General features: G+C 45.6%; 1 protein-coding gene across 1 annotated transcript in view; it reads right to left on the bottom strand.

Annotated features, from left to right (window-relative positions):
* LOC117391364 (MAM domain-containing protein 2-like) overlaps positions 1–18,939 on the bottom strand; it is an 85,781-nt gene that overhangs the window by 8,453 nt on the left and 58,389 nt on the right. The window contains exon 13 of the mRNA XM_055231844.1: positions 15,566–15,819. Within this exon, the coding sequence (XP_055087819.1) occupies positions 15,566–15,819 (254 nt within the window). The remainder of the gene's footprint in view (positions 1–15,565; positions 15,820–18,939) is intronic.

Here is an 18,939-nt window from a genome sequence, read left to right as displayed (position 1 = left end):
TGATAGGTCAGGAACGTGGTCCCCGAGGAGTAGGGGGATTCACTTATACAGGTACACGGTTTAGCGAACCGGGTGCGATAGGAGCGACGACCGAAATTTTCATTATAGATAACAGGGGTTTTTATACGGGGTTGGGTGCTGGAGGTGAACAACATGTCAGTGGCAGTAAAAGTAACGTCAAAGCCCCCGGACGAGGGTGACGAGTTTTCAGTAGTGGGAGAGAGTAGAGGCTATGCTAGTGAACCGGTAACAGATGACGAGGAGGTAGAAGCAGCGCTCCCGCCGGCATACAGTCCCGGGGCAGCAGGAGGAGGAACAGTAGATGGAACTCATAGGTCTACACAGGGAATAGTAACACTAACAGAAGGGGTACTAATAATCAGAGCCCAGCTAGAGGAAGTAGACTGGTTAGCACTAGGAGTTGAGCCACTAGTCATAGTGAATTCAGCCAATATACAGCTAACTCACGCTGGAGGTATAGCTTTAGCCATAGGGAAAGCATGGCCTTTCGAAACCCTCAACCACAAACACATGCTCGGAGAGTATTTGCCTCTGCCCGAGCATAGCGATACAATGCACCTAGTTCATAATCAGGATGACCCACAGAAAAGGTTTTTTAAGGCAGTAATTCATCACTGTTGGTCCAAACGAAGTCCGGAGATGTCTGAGTTAGATCAAATGGTGAAATTGGTGAAATCTTACTTAGGGCCTCTTTCGGCCCTAGATCAAATGCAGGAGGAGAGAGAAAGTAAAGGTCTAGAGCCCATACGGGGGATAGTTGTGACAGTGCATGGATCAGGGTTGTTTGAGTATGCTCAACAACTGGCAGTACGCGCTTTAGCGATAGGATGCAACGCTGCCCAAATGAGAGCGGTCCGGCCCATAGTGTTATGCCCGGACGAAAGTCTGGCAGGCGCGGTAGAAGCCGCACTGGTAAAATACACAGCAGAAGAGACACAGACTTGGGGATATATTAGAGCAAAATATGATGAAAGGTATAATAATCGAGCTAGTAGCGGACAATATACACAATACGGGGTCTGGGTAGCTAAGGACCCAGAACTAATAGAACAAGACGGCCCAGGACTGACCATGTCTAGCCAGCGCGGAAGAGTAGCATCTTGGAGTAGGAGCCCTGTACTTCAAGTAAGAAACTACATGCAGGAAGAAGTAGAAAATAGGGGTTCCTACATGCCACGCACAAGGGGTAGTGATCCCAGGGGAACAGTAGCCAGGCTCAGAAAATTACTCTGGACTAGAGCTCCCGTTAATCAACCAAAGCCATTACCAGTGTCAACAACTGTAAATACCCCGGAGGAGCCAGCTAGAGAGGAAGTAGCAGGCGAAACACCTGAGTCACGTCCAGGCATTAGTGCAGAAAGACCCGTAGGACCTGTAGCACAGATGTCCCCACTCAACGATGGGACAGACGAAGAAGAGGAGGATGAATCAGAATCCGAAGTGACAGAGGTAGTATATCAGAGCCTGAGGGTAGGCAAGGGACATTTGGTAATTGCTGAATGTGAGCCAGACGAAGGAGTGATACAACAAGGATCAGACCTAATCTTTTTTACCTCAGATCTGTTAAATGAAGACAAAGACCATGGCTGGGTCAGGAGAATAATTGGGAGACCAAATTGGAGGAAAATGCTAGCTGAAGCTAACCGGCAACACATAACGAATTGCCAAAATCAGATTTACACCCTAGATGTAGAAGGACAGAAAACCCCGTACCAACGAGTACATGCAGTGGAGATAAAGGGGGAGCTAACCCAGAGAATTTGGGATGATGTATGGAGCAAAACCGTTAGAGGGATCTGTGAATCATCCTGTTCTACAGCCGTACTAAAAGGGGCACCACCTAAACTGGGCAGAGTAACTAAGTCCCGTCTGCAGGAGTGGTTAACACACTCTCTCGCACAACTTGATTTGCCTGAAATAAATTTATGGGTACTGGTAGCAGCAGGTACATCAGGGGAGCGGACTGTGAAAATTAAAGAGGCCATGGACCGGGTGCAGCAAATGCCTGAGAGTCCACCCCAGCCAGTAACCACTAGGGTCTCTTTTAGGCCCATCCAAAATAACAAACAGCCCAGCCTCGTAACTGGAGGCAACGGCGGAGGAGGAGATGGTGATGACAGTGGTGCTAGTGATAACGAGCAGCCTCCTCAACGACCTGGCAGAGGTAGACCTCCCAGGCGGAACCCCTTAAGGGAGCAGAACGATGGTAGGCCAACAGGTAGGTCTCCAAAAGGTTCTCCGAGTGGGCCACTTAGACCGGCTACACCCGGACCTCTACAGAGGCCGCAGGAACCTGCAGATCCAAACGTAGCCCCACCTAGAGTTTGCTATGCCAGGGCCAGGGACAGACGGGCTAAACCAGTTACCCTTAAGCCGGTAAACTTAGATGACTGGCCATGTAGTATCACCCTCGAAGGACAGGGGAGAAGATGGGCACCGTACCTGGGTGTCAATGACCCGGAGGACGATGATCTAGCGAGAGATGAGGAGGAGGAGGACCTGAATTGGTACAGCGCCAATGCGCTAGAGCGCCAGGCCACAAGGAGGGCTCTCACTGCGGAACAAATTTATGGCATGGAAGGAGTGACACGGCCATGGAAGGAGGCATATACAGCCCAAAGCTATGATTATCTCCGGGAGGCAGCAATAAGGAGAGATAGGTCAGTAGAGAGATTTATAGAGGACCAGAGGAGGAACAGGTCAGAAAGCCCGCCGGAGGAGTCATGGGGTCCCCAGCTGTATCCAACTGAGGGAAGAATAGACCGGCATAGGAGTGCACGAGCTATAGAGCGTCCAAGCACCCCAGATAGGCCAATACCGGCACAGACCAGACCATGGCGCACAGATAGCCCTGAGCGACCCACAGGGACGCTGTCCGGGGTTTACTCAGACCCAGGGCCCAGGGGCCGCTCAAGACAACGTTCAGGGCTAGTTGAAAGAAACATATTTGCCACGCCCCAGATGAATAGAGAAACAATTTTAGGCTCAGAAGAGGAGGACGAAGGTAATGAATCAGGGAGTACAAAGATGGAGTTCGCAGCTATGGTGGGCCTCTTCCCAGAGAAAGATAGGGGTGAAACTAGCAGAGAATATTTGAGAAGATGTCACGTAAGTGGAGTCCCAAATGAAGTAATGCGTAACAAAATGGTGTCATGGGCAGTAAATCTAAAACAGGGGCTAAATTTGCCCCGCTCATTCACCCTGTTACAAGCACTGAAAACACTGCCCTCAGAGCCAGGAAAGGAAGATATAGACGAACTAATAGAGACTAAAGCAAGATTAGTAGATGATGCCCAACTTACTCTACAACTCGCTTTGGCAGATCTAGAAGAGAAAAGAGCAACCATGAATCAGGTGGTTAGGTTCCTAACGAAATTGGAAAAGGGGGCAATGTTGGCAGTACAGTGGCCAGACTTGTCCAGATCAGAACAGCTCGCCAGGGTCAAGCAATTTGATAGTTTAACTGTACTTCGCCGTGAACAAAAGAAGGCAAAAAACGCAAAGGGGGGCCAGCAAGGCCCCCGCTCTCAGTACAACCAAGAAAATTCCACACGGCAGAATGTAGGGAGCCAGTCAAGAGGAACAGGCGGAGCCCAAGCAAACCAGGGTGCCCCTCAGCACCAGCAGTGGAGAAACGAGACACAGGAGCCCAGGAGAGCAGGCAATTGGGAGAGACAGAGACAGGAGCGCAGCTGGGAGCCACCCAGGCAGAGAGACAATTGGGATCAGAACAGGCCAGGGCCAAGGAACAGGCAGGGAGACAGGCCAAACAACAGGCAAGAACAGGGAGCCCGCCAGGATCAACCGGTAGACGGGGGAACGCAGAGATTCGGGCAACAGAAATACAGATACTGGAAGAGGCAACCGATACCAGAAGGGGCACCCGATCCGCCCAGGGTATCAGGGGACACATGGAAAACTCTGAATCAGCAAGAGAGGGACAGAGTGACTCGCGAAGTAAGGGAGTGGGAAGCGAAATACTTTCCCAACTTGAACGTGTAGCTTACGAACGAGATGGCAGGCTGAGAGCTTTAGTGAAAAATGGACCAAAAGCAACCGAATTCGTGATAGATACCGGGGCAGACATTAGCGTGATAAAAACACCCACAGAATGCTTAGAAGAAACAGTAGAAGTCCAGTTAGCAGATGGCAGTGTGAAAAGAGTTAACAGAGTGCAATGGGGAAAAATTGTAGGGATACAAGGAAAACTAAATTTATTAGGCCTAAAAGATCTGAAGGCAGCAGAATCGCTAGAAGTAAATTGGATGAAAGAATATGATGTCGAAGCTCAAAAGCAACAAATTTTAGCTGAATCTATGCTAGATAAACAAAAACTAAAAGAAAGTCTGGACAAGGGCGCTTTTGCAGGTTTTAAAAACGATGTAGGGTGCTTAAAAGGCTTCCAACACGTAATATTAGGAGGAATGCCAGGAAAATATACCCAGTATCCGTTAAATCCTGATGCAGAGGAGGAATTGGGAAGGACAATTGAAGAACTGCTAAAATTAGGAGTAATAGCTGAGGAGCCGAATCCGCCCTGTATCATGCCCATTCAAGCAGTACCGAAAAAAGATGGGACATTTAGGCCGGTCCATAATCTAAAAGAGCTAAACAGAATAACCCAAAAAGACGTGAGGCAGAATTTAAACCCGAGAAAATCATTAGAGTTTTTACCAGCTAAAACTTATAAAAGTGTAATCGACCTGTCTAATGGTTTCTGGTCATGTAAATTAGAGCACTATAGTACTTATAAAACGTGTTTCCAGCATAAAGGGAAAGGCTATAGGTGGCTGTCTCTGCCCCAGGGATACGTAAATTCCCCAGTAGTTTTCCAAGAGCAGATGGAGAAAATCATGGAAGGGCTAGATGTTACAGTATATGTTGACGACATATACTGGACAACAGACTCACAAGAGGAGCATTTTTATATGCTAGATGAAATTTTAAAGAGGCTAAAAGAAGCAGGGATGAAGATAGGTCTAAAGAAGTGCCAGATAGGAGTAAGTGAAGTGAAATACCTAGGATTTACAATAAACAAAGTAGGTAGAGCAGTGGCATCAGAGTACTTCGAAAATATCCCCGTACCCAAAACTTTGTTAGATTTAGAGTCGGCAATGGGGAAGTTAATTTATGTGAGCGGGCATATACCACATTTTGCAGAAAAGGCAATGGTAATACATGACTTGAAAAGGGGTTTGAGAAAGAGAGAAGGTGACAAAATGACAGTGCACAACCGGGAGTTGACCCCTGAGGAACTGACCGAATGGGACACGCTGATTAAGTACAGCAAGGAGAAGGCGGTAGAGTTAGAGCCCAGAGAAGCACAAACACCACTACGGGTGGAGACAGAGCTGACGGACAGAGGAGGAACTTTATGGGTGTACAATGAAGGATCTAAACAGCCTAGTCTATTAATCAGTAAAGTATACTCTCCTACCGAACTAAGATACACCGGATTGGAAAAAGAGTTGTCACTGCTTTATGCAGCTTATAAAGGCCTTAAGAAATATGGGGACCCGGAGTCAGTGGACATAAGGACTACTTGGCCGTTGTTAAAAGAGTTATCAAAGGACACAGTAGAGGGAGCTAAAGCCTATCAGTCAAGATGGGGGAAATGGCAGATGCTGCTAATAGACCCAAAATGGCAGTTTAGGCTAAGTGGAGATCCACCCACAAAACCAGTCAGTGAAGAGAAAAAGTTGAAGTTTTTGCCTAAAGTAATAATTTACACAGATGGAAGCAAAAAGAACCAGGACAGAGACAATGCTTATTGGGCGTGGATCGCTTATGATCCATTAGGTAGAAGATTGTTTCAGCAGAAAGGTCATGTGAAGGGGTCAGCACAGACTGCCGAGATTGAGGCCTTCATGAAGGCCCTGGCTTGGGCAGACAGGAAGAAATTCCGAGATATTAAAATTATTTCGGACAGCAAATATGTAGTCGAGGGGTTTGATCAAAATCTGGACATCTGGAGGCAAACGAATTTTCAGACTCACAAGGGGAAGGAATTAGAACACATGGAGCAATGGATAGTTATATCACAGCTTGCACAGAGGAAGAGGATTTGGGTAGAACATATCTACAGCCATCGCCCTGTGACAGATGAGAAAGGAAAGGGAAATCAGGAAGTGGATAAATTAGCTCAGTTAAGACATGCAGGTGCTCTTTTAGAAACCAGGGCAGCATATGTTCCTAAGTCATGGTATCACGAGGGGAAAGTAGTAGTGCCAGAGGAGGAAATGGAAGGCTTTATTAAAATGGCGCATGAGACATTAGGCCATGCAGGACAGGAAAGGATCACTAGGTGGTTTAAAAGACAGGGGATACTGATCCCGGGATGGAAAGAGAAGTACCAGGAAATAAAGAGGGCATGCGAACGGTGCGCTCTCAAAGGGGGAATGAGAAAAGTGCAGACTGAAGAACTAAAGATAAGATGTGCAACCCAAGGGCGTCACATATCGATGGACGTAGGCCACCTCAGCAGTAAGACTAGGAAAGGTCACGAAAAGTTCTTAATTATAGTGGATAACGCAGGAGGATATACCAGAGTTTATCCCATTAAAAGAGAGTCTGCAAATGAAGCAGTGAAGTGTCTATGTGAGTATGTAACGCCGCTAGACGAGCTAGAATCTGTAAGGACAGACAACGCCACTATGTTCACCTCCATGCAGTTTGAAAACGCCTTAGAAGCGTTAGGAATTCAGCATATATTATCGACGCCTTATTCGAGCAGAACGAATGGATGCGCGGAGAGAGCTGTGGGGAGGGCAAAAGAGCTGATCGCAGAGTCAGACGAACCATGGGATGAGCCTGTAAGGCTCCTAAAAATCAATCAATGGCTATCTATGCCAAAGTTGGAGAGACATGAGAAAGAAACTGATCCAAAGCCATGTGTATTACAGGTTGGAGATCAGGTGTGGGTCAAGAGAGGCATAATAAGTGCTGGAAAATACGTTAGGACCGATCTGGAAGGAAGCGACGAAATAGCTTCAGTTGAAGGTAACCTAATAACGTTAAAAAGCGGAAAGAAAGTAAATCCGACGCAACTAATACTAAAATGGCAGAAGCCACGCGGGGGAATAGCGGGAACAGGGGGGAGGGAGAGGGAAACAACAGGGGGAATATAAGGGAGTGGGAGGGGGGCGCTGCATCTCAGTTGTCTGCTGTTGTGCAGGACCAAGGTTGGATCACACCAGGAATAATTGTCGTTTGGGCGAGTGAAAAGTGTGTGAGAGTTGGGAAGGCTTTGCCTGGAGCGGAGTCTGGTATGCGTGTGAAATTTGGGTCATATGATCCAGGCAGATGTGTGCTGTGTGGTGATGAATGTTTTAAGTTGAAATGGATAGGGAAAAGAAAGAACCGCAGAGGGGTAGCAGTTGAAGACGAGCCTTACACGGGGAAAGGCTTGGAGTTAGTGGGGCAATATAAAGTTTCTTTTTGTGAGGAGTGCTGGGTCAGCCAGGGCCAAAGATGGCTAATCACTAGAAATGACCAGCACATAGAAGAGTGCAATTGTCGAACTACAAGTTGGGGTTATTGTGGTTGTGTTGATAGCACCAGGGTGATTCCGGTGACTCTGTTGGCTTATAGGTCAGGAGTAGTATGGGACAATAAAACCATGGAACGAAATCTGGAAAATCAATATAGAATCCCCGTGATAAAACAGGGCAAGGCAATAAAAATAAGGGGTTTTGGAAAATGGCTTAGCAGTCAGACCTCAGAGGAGGAGGATCAGTTAACTGATTTAGGAGCAGAATTGGCTGAAGCATGGCGTGATAGGCCTGCAGTAGAGTCATCCTCGAAGGTGTGGGGGATATTTAGAGTGGCAGCAAATACTGTGGATTGGGTAACCACTGGTACTAGGAACGATGTAAAGTATCCGTTGATACTCAGAAAATGGAATGCAGCGAGAACAGTGAGAGGGGCCTCAGGAAAGTGGGTCAGGTTGTTGGTACAGATGCGTGAAGTAAGGGTGCAAGAAGCAGAGCAAGCATGCTATGGCATGTCGGCAGTTTGCCGATTAGAGTCGCCTCCTCAGGTGGTTATGACTAATAAGAGTATATGTAAATTTCCCAAAGGAAAAAGGGGGTGGACCAATTGGTACAAGAAGTGGCATGATAAGAATAAGGATAAGCCAGTGGGGAGCAGAGAGTCTGGGGAGTCATGTGACCCTCCAAGTCCTAACTATTTCTAAAGGAGTAATTCCATTGCAGGTGTCGGGGAGTTGAAGATCATGAGCGACTCTGACTCTGGAATTTATGTGGAAATGGGGGCAGTTGAGAGAAATTCAAGGAAGCCCGGGGAAGTGTTGGGTGTGATGGCTGCGGCAGCTAGTGCTGTGTGCGCAATATTGATAATAGTATTGGGTGTCGGTCTGTTTGTGACCAACACGAGCATTGTAGTTGAGAAGTTCCTGGATGTGACATGTAACAACTGCACTTTGGTATATGAAGAGTGGGTGGGTTTGCCAATAGAGAGCAAATGTGAAAACACCACGCCAAAAGTTGCAGGAGAACAGGGGTTACACCAGAAAGATGAATATATAATGAATAAGGCAAAGAGGTGTAGCAATTTGTGGAAGAAAATTAGTGACGCCGTGAGAGATCCTTCAAGTGTAGAGTTTGTGAAATGTGAAGTAAAAGAGTGTGTTGTGAGGCCAGAGATGTTGTGGGTAAGACTGGAGTGTCAGAAGCAAGTGAAAGAAGGAATCACCTGTAGGCAAGAATGGATTAGGAGCACGTATAGCAGAGCTTGGATTTCCAGCTCTCGATTGTACTATAGGGAGAATTGTACTATACATGAGGGTACTAGGGTGGTGATGCACCCAAACATGGCCTAAATTAGTGGTAATGGACCCACTGGGCCTATTGTTACAGGTGCCCAGGAGAGGTCACTGACGAAGCGATGGAAGATGACCGAATGATAGAGGAATACAGCTCGGAAGAGGAAGGATGTGAAGAATTGGCTAATAGGGTTGTTAAAAGATTAGCCAGGGATAGAAGTAGAAGAAGGAGGCGCAGATGTTGCCTCATATTTTTGTTGACAGCGCCATTTGTTGTGGGCTCAGCATTTATAATTTTGATAATAAGTTTAGCACAGACCGCGCTAGAGTTGTCTACTGACGTGAAGCTGATAGAAAATGCTGGGGTTGTCACGTATGAGACAGAGGAATTTTATGTATCCTGGCCAGTGAGCCAGATAGACAAAGCAGGAGTAAATTCTGGTGGTTCAGTGGTAGAATTCTCGCCTGCCACGCGGGAGGCCCAGGATTGAATTTGACGTGCTCTGTGAAAACCGTGAGGTGGAGTGTAGTGCGGGACCAGGACGCATGTGCCTGACGTGTCTGGTCAACTACCCTAACCTATTTGTACCGGCTAACGTTATCTCTCGGAGAGTGGTGACATCAGAAAACTGGCAATTGGATATTACCCTCACTCCGAACGTGGTTACCGTCAAACCTGACACGGATATAAGATTTTTCAACGACCCTGTGGGTCTGGATATTACTCACTGCAGGGCTCACGGTGCCGATCTTCGGAGAACACGCCCAAGGCGCATCTCTAGATCGACATGGGTGATGAGGCCAAGAAAGAGAGTGAGACCGGACTGGCGGGGGTATCCACAAGCGGAGGATTAGAATACAAATTAGATGATATATTGGATTTGGACATAGACGAAATTGATTTTGATTTACTTAAAGACATAGACCTAGGGACAGAAAATGAGTCAAGAGGAGAATTGGATTTCCTGGATTGGTTTAGTACCACAGAGGAGGGGGTAGCACAAAAAAGTAACCATTTAGAGGAACTTAATAACACAGAGGGAGAGAAGACACAAAGAATTGAATATCTAAATTGGATTAGCAATACAGATGAGGAGAAGGCACGAGTTAAAAGTATTTATGAGGAGGACAAAAAAGACGCAGAGGCAGAAATGCGCACAGTAGACCCAGTCAATGATGAAATATGGAATGAAATGCTTACTGGCACTGAAAAACAGTTGACATTTGAAGCTACTGGAGTAGTGGATAAGGAGGAAGTAAAACAGTCTGTATCTGTACCGGGAATCATAGTGGACACAGTTGAAATTGAACCCAGGGGGACTTCGGGGGTAGTTAAGATTCGAGACATACGCTCGGGCACCATATTAAGGACCCGTAACGGAATCATTCTCTTCCCTCGGCATTTGGGCAGGGCCCAGCTATGGGCAGATTTGGCATATTGGAGTTTGGGAAAAAGAGACTACCCGACTATGGTTGATCTTAAGAAACTTAACCCAGGGGTGTTAGGAATGTTCAAAATTACCAAGATTAACCGAGGTACTGACGCATATATGGCGTCAGAGGAAGGTATCATGATTGCGGTATATGAGAACCAGGAGACAGCAGTTGTAGTGATTACGGGAAAGAAAACTGGTGAAATAAGAGTGTGTGGCAGGAGACATGACATCAGCTTTGTGAAGCAAGTGGGAGGTTACAATGGTCGTAGGAAGTGGTGTTAACTTTTATGTTTTATTTTAGGTGACGATGGCCAGTGGAATTACACGGAGCCAAAGTTGTGGAGCATTAGTGGATGTACATAGCCTGTCTAGCAGTGATAGAAATGTAGGCTTGCTTGATGCTAAAAGCATGTTTGCAGCAGGGATGAGTAACGCTGAGGGGGAGAAAAGTAGTGACAGTGTGAGCTTTCCTAAAAACAGGCAGCAGCTGGAGGAGAAGGGGCAGGTCAGTGGAACAGACTCGGATGAGTCTGATATCCAGCTGATCGATTTGTATGAGTATAGAAAAACCAGGAGAGAGGAGTTAACAGCACCAAGGTCTAAGGGAAAAGCAAGACGGCAGAAGAAGAAGGGTAAAAATTGCAAAGTGAAGGTGGATGCTAGGAAGGGAGGAGTAATATCAGTTTCGAGTCTTTGTGCAGAGCATAGGACACTCAGGGGGGACCTGCGGTACTACGCACTAGTGGAGAAGGTCCACGTCGGACAACATGCATCTCAGTTCCAGAATGTTGGACCCAAGCCGCTGCTGAAGATGGTGGTCCCGTTCTACAAGGAGAATCCCGCCTGGAATAAGACCAAAGGGACTATCGAGTTGAATGCACGGTCAGAGCGCTATGTGCCGTGTCTGGACAATCGGAGCATGATACGAACGGGGGCTCCTCCCGAGTGGAAACCTGTGAGAGAACCTGTGACTATGTGTGTCAACGCACGCATCATGGAGGGCCCCAGTAAAGGGATTCAGGGCTGGCTGATTGATCGAGCCTACGTACGCTACCAGGGTCATGTCCTATGGGGAGATTGGCTTCGCCCGATAGTGTTTCGGGAAGAGTCCAAGCGACCCAGAGGCAAGCCTGACCCCCCGGGTGCAGTGGTCATTTCCGGGCCACTACTCTGGGGAGATGATCTGTTGAAGCTCACTCATGGGCCGCCGCCCCTGATCGAGACTTCTACGCAGTATCATATACGCCACATGTTCGCATGGACATGGGGTATGGCAGAGGACTGGGAAAGACGTGCGGGGCTGGACGATCCGCCCATAATCGGAAATAACGATCAGGAATTGAAGAGGCTTCGGGATGATTTACAGGAGGCAGACAAATACGAGGAGGAAAAGAAATGGAGAGCTAGGGGCACCTATCATCGGGCGCCTCATGATGAGTGAGAACGGCGGCTGTTGTCCCGCTACGTGTATCGGTTTCTCCTTTTGTCTGATCTCTGCTCTGGACATGGACTGAATCTTTGACAAGCTTCTCTATGGACATTTATTGGATCACAACAAGGAACTCTATTTGGACTATATTGGAACGAACATTATAGGATTACATCAAGAAGTGACATTTGGACTTGCTGAAACGACTTGCTTTTCTCTTCCACGGACTTTGGTGATTAAGTGTGAACGTCACATTCACGGAGGAGGATGTTGAAGGATCCCAGCAGGGGTCGCCAGAGGGTGCGTGAACGTGACGTCACACTGCTTTAATAATGCTTAAGGTAGTTAAAATGTTATGCTGAAGTTATGAAGTAAATATGATTGATTTACTGATTTACCGACTTATCTATATCAACTTGCTAAATTTAGACTCATCTATTAAATGGGTATTCGATTAGCTTTATTCTGTTATTTGATACGCTTATGATATTATGATTATTAAAGGTGCCTAAGTTGCTCAATTGGTTAAAAGAATGTTTTAGCTAAAAGGACCTTATGGATGTGCTAATGTTGCTAGTTTATGCTAGTTGCTTGTTATATTTTAGGACTGCATTTATAGCTTGTTTTGATTTTATGATGCATTTAAGTAACAATCTGATGCTAAATGATTGAATGGTACATTATAATATAACCAAAGTGCCTTTTGTTTTATTTTTACTTTTATACTTTTATACTTTTTATACTTTTATACTTATTAAAATGTTTTCTTATGCTTGTAATAACAAGGTAATAATTGTAAGATCAATGTTTGACAGTATGAACTGGGCTGGCTATAACTGACATTGAATTAAAAGCTTAAATTTGCTCTAAATTGAAGTTAAGACAAAGTTCAAAAGTTCAGTGAGTTTAAGACAAGTTCAAGACACAGCTGCGCAGGTGCAACTCTACAGTTCGCTGGGTGCACAGGAAGTGACCATATTTGGAAACTTTCCAGTTCACTGAGTGCACAGGAAGTGACCATATTTGGAAACTTTCCGGTTCACTGAGTGCACAGGAACAGACCATATCTGTAATAGAGGGGAAGTACCTAGTGGGCAGGCCACACTTGCTGTCAAACACTGATTGGTTCTTGAGATTTGGAAAGCCCCTTGTAAACTGTATATAAGCTGTACTCATTCTGCAAGCAAACGGAGATCTCTTTGACGTGGAGACTTTGTGTTTCACACTCATTGACGCATTTCCCCGAGGTCTTTTTGACGTGGAGACTGGGCAGTCTCGCACCCAATTAGTCACCTCAAGTGCTTGCCACCGATTTGGGTGAGAGCCTTTCGATTCTTGGAAGCCTAGGAGTTTAGGTGGGACCCGCCTGTCTACCATTGAGACAGTTGCCAGAGTCTCTCACCAGATCCAGGACCATATCGAATCGTGCCTCATTTGTACCCACCGGCTGAATGGGTGTAGGTAGTTCGATACCTGACAAGTCTGGATTAGATGTGGGACCCGCCTGTCTACCATTGAGACAGTAGCCAAAATCTCTCACTGTTCCAGGTCACATTGAACATACCTGACTTAGAACCCTCAGTTGAAGTTCGCTTGGCAATAAACACACAAAAAAGACATTTACTGACTACACCTCATTTTTGTCTCCACACTTGATCTCCTCTTCTTTTAGCTAGACTAAAAGTTTAGTAGTTTATAATTCTACACGCAGGAGACCAGATCTTCGTAAGGTAGGGTTTTTCACACTTTCTTACACTTTTCTGGGCTGGTCCTGGTCCAACCTTGGGAGGTAAAAGGGTTTTAAAGGGGTTATCAATATGGGTCATGGGGTGTCTCTCCCTCAGGTAAAAGTTGTTAAAGTTGCTCTACCACTGCGGTGATTCGACACTGTGGAATGGCAGACCGGGGTGGTGGTCCCTCTGTATAAGAAGGGGGACCGGAGGGTGTGTTCCAATTACAGGGGAATCACACTCCTCAGCCTTCCCGGTAAGGTCTATTCCAGGGTACTGGAGAGGAGAATCCGACCGATAGTCGAACCTCGGATTCAGGAGGAGCAGTGTGGTTTTCGTCCTGGTCGTGGAACACTGGACCAGCTCTATACTCTCCATCGGGTCCTCGAGGGTTCATGGGAGTATGCCCAACCAGTCCACATGTGTTTTGTGGATCTGGAGAAGGCATTCGACCGTGTCCCTCGTGGTGCCCTTTGGGGGGTGCTCTGGGAGTATGGGCTCTTTGCTAAGGGCTGTCCGGTCCCTGTATGACCGGAGCAGGAGCTGTGTTCGCATTGCCGGCAGTAAGTCAGACCTGTTCCCAGTGCATGTTGGACTCCGCCAGGGCTGCCCTTTGTCACCGGTTCTGTTCATTATATTTATGGACAGAATTTCTAGGCGCAGCCAGGGGCCGGAGGGGGTCTGGTTTGGGAACCACAGGATTTCATCTCTGCTGTTTGCAGATGATGTTGTCCTGATGGCTTCTTCGAGCCAGGACCTGCAGCAGGCACTGGGGCGGTTTGCAGCCGAGTGTGAAGCGGCTGGGATGAGAATCAGCTCCTCCAAATCCGAGGCCATGGTTCTCGACCGGAAAAAGGTGGTTTGCTCTCTCCGGGTGGGTGGTGAGTCTCTGCCCCAAGTGGAGGAGTTCAAGTATCTCGGGGTCTTGTTCACAAGTGAGGGAAGGATGGAGCGGGAGATTGACAGGCGGATCGGTGCAGTGATGCGGTCGCTGTATCGGTCCGTTGTGGTGAAGAAGGAGCTGAGCCGGAAGGCGAAGCTCTCGATTTACCGGTCAATCTACGTTCCTACCCTCACCTATGGTCATGAGCTCTGGGTAATGACCGAAAGGACAAGGTCGCGGATACAAGCGGCTGAAATGGGCTTCCTCCGCAGAGTGGCCGGGCGCACCCTTAGGGATAGGGTGAGGAGCTCGGTCACACAGGAGGAGCTCGGAGTAGAGCCGCTGCTCCTACACGTTGAGAGGAACCAGTTGAGGTGGCTCGGGCATCTGCTCAGGATGCCTCCTGGACGCCTCCCTAGGGAGGTGTTCTGGGCATGTCCCACCGGGAGGAGGCCCCGGGGAAGACCCAGGACACGCTGGAGGGACTATGTCTCTCGGCTGGCCTGGGAACGCCTTGGGGTCCCACCGGAGGAGCTGGAGGACGTGTCCGGGGTGAGGGAAGTCTGGGAGTCCCTGCTTAGACTGCTGCCCCCGCGACCCGGCCCCGGATAAGCGGAAGAAAATGGATGGATGGATGTTCCATGCATAAAATGCAGAGTGGACAAAAGCCTCAGTGCGAGTAGGGGAGGGCTATCGCACCAACTTAGTTTCTTTCATGATGAGTAGCTTTAGGCCAAAAAGTTTTACAACTGATTTGAATTTGAGCAAAATGACATCGGGGTCCGCCATTGACCTCCCATTAACTTCCATTAATTTTAGCAGTAATAAATATGGCCCATGCCTATGGCTTCGCCCATTGACTCAATGTTGACGCTGACATGCTAGCAAGAACAAATATGCATATCCCATGCCTATGGCATGGGTTGCTAGGATAGTGGAGTCAGGGCAGGGGGCGGAGGGGGGCAAAAAGTTGTGAGTAAAGCAACCCTTCTCTTTTAATATTCATTTTATGATGATTATTTATGTTTTGATTTGTTTTGTGATTTTAATGTCTTTCTAATTCTGTAAAGCACTTTGAATTACTCTGCGTACGAATTGTGCTATACAAATAAACTTGCTTTATCTTGCCTATGTTTTGTATTAATATGTGCCATAGTGTTTTGTGTTTTCTGATGATGAGGTACTGAGGATGTCCATCAGATTTATACAACCCAGCATGTTTACATCTTCTGTTTCTTCGAACACCACCAATGCTCGTATTAAATGAGTAGTCTGAAACCTTACCTGATGCTGCCTGTCGCTCTGGAACTGCAGTTGTGCCCTCAGCCAGCCCATACTCTGTTCCCCCTCCCTCCCCCACAGCGTGCGCAAATCTCCGCCTTCATCTACATGCACGCTCAGCCGCCCTATACCAGAGCCATACATGTGAAAGTGGAACAGGAGGCACTGGGGCCCCCGGGAGCCCCGGAGGGAGGGGGACCGCAGTCGGGCACTCTGTCCCGGGAGAAGGGGGGACGCCTCCAGGTGCACATAGTATCCTAAAACAAAGTATGGTCAAAGGTTAGGCTGGAACAAAACTACATCTCACTAAAAGGCTGTTTTATTACAGTGTGCAATTCAAACTAATTGCACTACAATCTAAATATATATTATTGTAATAAAAAACAAGCAAATTCAACTGGAGAAGGTATGAACTATTCAACCCAATACTTTTCTATGCTCCTTCACCCATGCCCAGGGAAAATTCAATGCTGCGAGGAGGGCGAGTCAGTGACTTGTCCCGCACGCATAGGAGAGCCCTATTGTATTTGTACAATTTTGAGGAAAATGGCAAAAATCAAGCAGTAAACAAAAATGTATAGACAAGAAAGTGGTATTGAAAATTAGAGCTCAGATGGCTCAGTAGCACCTAAACCACACAGGGCGTTGGCCATCTTGAGTCAAACTTGAGACGTCCAAAATCTAGACCTTGTACTTTAACAAACTTGTCCAAGAGTTTTGATCTGACAGACTCCAAACTGAGGCAGCATCATCAGTAAGTATCTGGGGTCAAAAGTTGTTCAAAGAATTTACATAAGTCTCAGGGTGTGGTCATGACGAGCTCTTAACGAAGTGACCATTTTGAAAACTTAGAAATTCCTGTAACTCTTGTAAAAATTGTCGAGTCTGGATGAACCCAATGAAGCGTTTGTGTATTTCAATGAACTGGACAGAATGATTTGGTATTTAAACTTGTATTTTTAAAGATGTCTCTCCAGTGCCCCCACTAAGTTAAAATGGGCTGAAGAATTTTGGATGTTGCAGATAAATGAAATTTGGTACAGAGAACCTTCATGAGATTCTGAAAAAAAAAAAACGAAAGAAGACCAAGTCCTGTCTACATCCACATTTGCATGGCGCCATGCCTCAAAAAAGTAAAAAAGAAAAGTTTGTCATAATGAAATAAAATTTGGTACACTCATTCATGTGGCCCTGAGCAAAATATTAAATCTGGGCCACGCACCATCTCCAAAGTGAAGGCCGCCATTTTGATATAAAAATGCACAAAATTCTGCAAATGTATAAAATATAGACCTCGTAGTTTATCAAACTTCTCCTAGGGTTTTTATCCGACCGACTCCATACTGGTGCAGTATCATCAGGACATATGTGGGATCAAAAGGTGTTAAAATAATTTACGTACAGTAAGTCCCATTACATAAGTGGTCATAATGAGCTCTTAACGAAGCCGTCATTGTCAAATTATAAAAATCCCTGTAACATTTATAAAATGGTCAGATCTGGATAGACTTGTGTAGCATTTGTGAGTTTTAATAATCTGGACATAATGATATGTGAATTATACTTGTATTTTTAAATGTGGCTCTCCATGCCCCCCTGCAAAGGTAAAATGGGATGGAACAAATTAGTTTGTCACAGAGAAATACAATATAGTACACAGACCGTTGATAGAATTCTTAACTAAAATGACAATGCCAATCTGCATCCACTTTTGCATGGCCATGCCTCAAAAAGGTCAATGGGAAGTGAAAACATAAGTTTGTCGTAATCTTATGAAATTTGGAAAACTCATTCTTTATGTGACCTTGAGGAAAAAATTCTATGGGACTCACACCCTATCTCCAAGGCAGCCATTTTGAATCCAAATATGCAGATAGATGAAATCTAGACCTTGTTTAACGAACTTGCCCTAGGATTTTTATCCGACGGATTTAAAACTGAGACAGCATCATCAGGACACATCTGGAGTCAAAAGTTGTTAAAATAAGGGTGTGGTCATGGTGAGGTCTTAAGAAAGCAGTCATTTTGGAAGCATAAAAATTATTTTTGCAAACATAGTCAGATTCAACCCACTGAAGCATCTGTGTTTTTCAATGAGCTAGACAAAATTATGTGTGAATTAAAATTCTTTAAAAATGGCTCTCCAGCACTCCCTGCAATGGGTCGCAAGCATTTATCTCAAACATGTCACTGGAAATTTTTAAAACATATGTCAAGCACTTTCTGTGTGGAGTTTTTCATGTTTCTCCTCGTGTCTGGATGGGTTTCCTCCGGGTACTCTGGTTTCCCCCATCAACCAAAACATGAACGCCCTTCGAGACAACTGTTGTTGTGATTTTGGGCGTTACAAAAATAAAATGATTTGAATTGAATTGAATTAAAATCTGTACACACATTATGGGGGCCTCCTTTCCTAATAGAGACAAAAAAAACTTGTAAAAGACAAAAATCTGTCAATTGAACAAATAGTTGTATAAGTGAAGACGTTTCACTGCTCATCCAAGCTGCTTCTTCAGTTCTGGTCAGATTGCTGTTGGACACTGCCTTATATCTACCTGAAGGGAGAAGCTAACTACACTGAAACGGTGAACAACTATTGTCTCCAGTTTCAGGCTTAACAACCCTATTCAACTATAATGGCCCCCTATTGTTCTCTTTGTTCCAGTTTACTTTGGGCCTGAGGATAGAGTTATAGTTCACTGAGAGATTATGTGTCTTTTTATATAGTGTAAACTTTTGATTTCAACTGTAAATACATGGTGTCCTACTACTTTTTGCTGCATAAATATTTGTTTTTGCATGAAGTGCAGATGTAGTATTGAGAGTGCAGTTTGAGTCAGATACATACAGGTACATCATTTTTTGAGTCAACCAAGAATTTCTTTAGTCGACTAGTCATAGTCATGATTTAAAAAATTTAATTTCTATACTTGATAGTCCATACTGATTCCGATACCACAATGACAAGATATTTCTGTTTTGTCAACTCAGAGCTACCATAGATGCCATATTGTTGCAGACTTTCAACAGTTCAGTCATTTTTCACAGTTTTTAAGCCCTGTAAACTGTCATTTGGTCCCATGCAAAAATCTCTCTGTAAGTATTTTTTATTTTATTTAACCTTTATTTAACCAGGAAGGTCCCATTGAGATTAAAAACCTCTTTTTCAAGGGAGTCCTGGCCAAGAGGCAGCACATTACAAAAACAAGTACATACAAACAAACAATGTTAAAATTGCATAGGTCATGAAAAACAGTTGCACATAATCGAGGCAGTCTGTAAGGCTTTGAGTTTAGTTTTAAAAACATTTAAGGACAACAGTTCAGTCAGTTTCCAGTCTTTCTGCAGCAAGTTCCAAGTAAAAGTTGCAGAGTGAA

The sequence above is a fragment of the Periophthalmus magnuspinnatus genome, chromosome 23, assembly GCF_009829125.3.
Source record: "Periophthalmus magnuspinnatus isolate fPerMag1 chromosome 23, fPerMag1.2.pri, whole genome shotgun sequence".
NCBI lineage: Eukaryota > Metazoa > Chordata > Actinopteri > Gobiiformes > Gobiidae > Periophthalmus > Periophthalmus magnuspinnatus.
Note: the sequence above shows the minus strand (reverse complement) of the source record. Positions and strands in the feature narration are given on the sequence as shown.